This window comes from Rhamphochromis longiceps, unplaced genomic scaffold (genome assembly GCF_057381845.1).
Source record: "Rhamphochromis longiceps isolate RC_006_pf unplaced genomic scaffold, R_longiceps_female_GT1.1 unmapped_scaffold_5, whole genome shotgun sequence".
NCBI classification, from domain to species: Eukaryota; Metazoa; Chordata; class Actinopteri; order Cichliformes; family Cichlidae; genus Rhamphochromis; species Rhamphochromis longiceps.
This window is the reverse complement of record NW_028187225.1, coordinates 303,233-306,851: the sequence shown is the minus strand read 5'-3', so window position 1 is coordinate 306,851 and position 3,619 is coordinate 303,233. Positions and strand designations below refer to the sequence as shown.

Sequence of the window (3,619 nt, the reverse complement as noted above, 5' to 3'; positions counted from 1 at the left end):
CACACACACACACACACACCAAAGCACACACACCAAAGCACACACACACTGTGTATCATCACTGATTTCTATAATCCACATAATCCAGATTCGATTTGGTGCAATTTTTACTCAGAAAGTGAGAGATCTTATAATTCTGATCATTTATCAGTACTGACACTAAACTTTATCAGAGATGTGACCATCACAGCACATGCCGTTGTGTCAAAGTAACTGAGAATAAAAAAATAAAAACATAAAAACATAAAGGAGATTTTCCTGGCATGGATTTTATAGCAGATAACCTTAAAAATATTCTGCAATTATACCTAATTTGAAAAAGTTTACATTTCTTCAGTATTAAACAGCAGAAATGAAGCTTTCTTATCCGACGTCATTTACAAAGGAAAGAAAAGACAGCGGCCGCCAGCGCTGTAAACAACGGTAGACTGATGGGTAATAAGCGAATGAGTAATACAGAAAACACATGTTTGAGATGGGAAACTTTTCTTGAAGTTTCTCTCACAGTTCACGCACAGCTCGCTGTGCGTGAACTGTGGGTTTTATCGTGTTGGAAGCAAAACAGCAAAAGTAAGAAGGAATTAAGGATGATATTAGCCCCCACGCCGACTAAGCTAATTCTGATGCGTCGGTCCGCTCTGTTTACGTCTTCGTGTGGAATGCGTTTCCTGCTCTCATTTGCTGGTTGTTGTTGAAATAGTTTTGTGAGCTTTAACCTGAGATTCTGGCGTTTCTGGTAAAACACATTTATATTCATTCAATTCAGGATTTAATGAATCGATATCGCTTCATTCAAGCTACTCACCCGTCTCTATCCACCTCCACTTCCAGCTCGACCACGGACAGAGGTCCCGCCCCTCACTATCTCTGATTGGTTTAGACCACGAAGGGGAATGACGTGTGTCTGTTGTTGAACACATGGACGTCTGTCGCTTGGCGAGCGATCGGGTGGTTTAGCGAGTGTCAGCCTCTTAAGTTTAAGACAAGCCCGGCTGCTTTTTAAGCGACGCGGCGCTAGCTACCCAGCTAGCTCAGTACACAGGAACTACTTCCGGTAGTTATACAAAATAAAAGCGTCCCCCATTATAATCCGCTATAATGCCATACTTCCGCTGCGCGCGCCGTTGATATATACCTTGGCTTTACATTAATTGTGAGAAAACAAAACAAACAAATAACTCACCGTTGAGTCGATTGTGAGGTAGTGTAAAGACGAATGAATCGGCTGGGTTATTGCACGCTGTCAACTGGTCTGTAGTGTAGGATTTGTCGATATCTGACAAGTAGGCCAACCACAGGGACACAGCGGCCGCCTCCATTACTCCCGACATACCACTAGAGTGAGCCAGCACACCACAAATGAAGTTTTCTTGTTCTCCATTCATTTCAATGGGAAAAAACTTGCATTAAAATATTCATATTTAAAAAACTATAGAAGTAATAAACACCAAAAGTCATAGCAACTCATTCCAGCTCCAGCCGCACACAATGATATATCATATGTGAACCTTGTCTCAAAACTGTGGGGCGAGTTAAGGTCCAAAATAAACACCAAAAGTCATAGCAATTAGATGGAGTCATTGCTTTGGCAATGACTCCATCTAATGGTTAAATTTCTGAACTGCAGGCTCAGTAAGTAAGTAAGTAAGTAAGTAAGTAAACTTTATTTATTAAGCGCTTTTCACAGACAGACATTCACAAAGCAGCAGTGATGAGACGCAGGTCTTGCGTCCATGACTGCCCTCGCGAGTTAAAGACAGCTGCAGTGTTTGTGTTTTCTAACTCAGGTGTCTCAGCTGAAGAACTGCGGGGTGATTTTAAGAAATCCCCTGTCAATTGGTTATGAGCAAAAATTGTTTCTATAAAATAAAAATTAAAAAAACACAAAAAAAAACCCCAGTTTCAACCGTAACGTGAAGTACACATTTTATTATTTTTTTCCTTTTAGTGAAAGGAAACAGCCGTCGCCGGTATGCTAGTGCGCACGCTCCACCCCCTCCTACGCCTCTTTCCCCCCCTTCTTTTTGCTTTGTAAATAAACAGAAATGTGACTTTTGCTTCATAAACAGTTTGACAAACAAGTGGTGCCTGCAGGGTGTATATTCATGGTATAACCGGCATAAACACAGCCTCACTTCGTGTGTGATTGTGCAGGAAATACAACTGTGCGCTCAGCTTCGAAAAAGGACCGCATCTATCCATTTATCCTCATCTCACCTCTATGTATGTGCTCTCTTTGAGCGCAGGTGCGGCTCTTTGCTGTGACACATCTCTAATGTAGTCTAGACGCTCCGGCGCCAGGGGTCATCGGGTGACACACACACACACACAAACAACAAGTAACACAACATGGACCATGAACTCTGCGTGACTCAACTATACCAAGACAGTTCACCTATTACGAGCCTTTAAAGTAAGCTTATTGCTAAATAGTCTTGATATTTAATCAACAGGTAAGGTAACACCTGATTCTGTTCACATGGACGGAGTTTTTTCAGTGCTAAATAGTCTGCACATCCCGGCTCTTATTATTTATTTTGCTGCGTTATTTTGCAAAATTATCTAATCTAAAAATAAACTACATAAATGAGTGCGATGCAATATTTTGCTCTTGGTGTTTTCAGTCCTTTATGTCCATCTTATGTGTCATTTTTTTCTGTTATCAATCAACCAACCGATCATTCGATTAAAGGCCTGTCAACGGGCTTCGTAAAGGTTCTTTTAAGGTCACCAGAAAGCTACATAAAGACTGCACCTGCACCTGCACCTGCACCAAAGTTCTTTTTTTTTTTTCTCTCTATCTCCGAACATTGTTGCATTTTAAAACCATCTTCAGTGAGCTATAAATATGAGGCGCTCCAAACACACTCTCAGTTTTACTTCTGCCAAAAAATGACCACAATGCCGAGACGACTGGAGGTCCAGAACTCGATCCTCACTGGTGGGGACAGCTTTAACATGTGGCACGACTACATGAATCTGAGCCAAGTGTTCGAGAAACTGTGCAGCAACCGTGAGGTTGATAACCGAGACACCGAGCGTCCAAAGAAGGGACAAGCGCCCCCTTGGAGTAAGGTCCACACTTCCACTCGGGGGAAGAAATCCTCCAAAAACTCATCACAGTCCAGTCCGACCAGCAGCGCGTCGGACACCAGCAGCAGCGCCTCATCCTCGGACTACTGCCGCTTATGCAAGCAGAACGGGGAGACTCCGAGGGTGTACCTATCTCACAAGCTCAAATCAGACGACGGGAAAGTTTTCTGCCCCGTCCTCCGGAACTACACTTGCCCGATCTGCGAAGCCACCGGTGACAGCGCTCACACACGCAAGTACTGCCCGCAGATGAAGTGCGAGGCTGCTGGGAGGATGCAGACCGTAGGCAAGTTCTGGTAGCTGCTGAAAACTGAAGCTGCGAGAAACTGTACATATTTACCGAACTGTTTGGGGTATGTGTTCGTGTTGGCAGAGACCGTTTCAGTTCCAAAGACTGTTTCAAGTTTGACTGTCAAACACTCCGCTGCAGTCTGCAGCAAGGAGCCCTCATCCATCACATCTGTGGAGCCCCGAGCCGGGGTGAGCGCTCTCAAACCTCGGTAAAAATTAAACTCTTTAAAGTCCT

General features: G+C 43.7%; 1 protein-coding gene across 1 annotated transcript; it reads left to right on the top strand.

Annotated features, from left to right (window-relative positions):
• The first annotated feature begins 2,820 nt into the window (after positions 1-2,820).
• On the top strand, positions 2,821-3,619 carry LOC146640555 (nanos homolog 2-like). Its single transcript, XM_085400103.1, has one exon. The coding sequence runs from the start codon at positions 2,893-2,895 to the stop codon at positions 3,391-3,393; it is 501 nt and encodes a 166-aa protein (XP_085256229.1). The 5' UTR covers positions 2,821-2,892; the 3' UTR covers positions 3,394-3,619.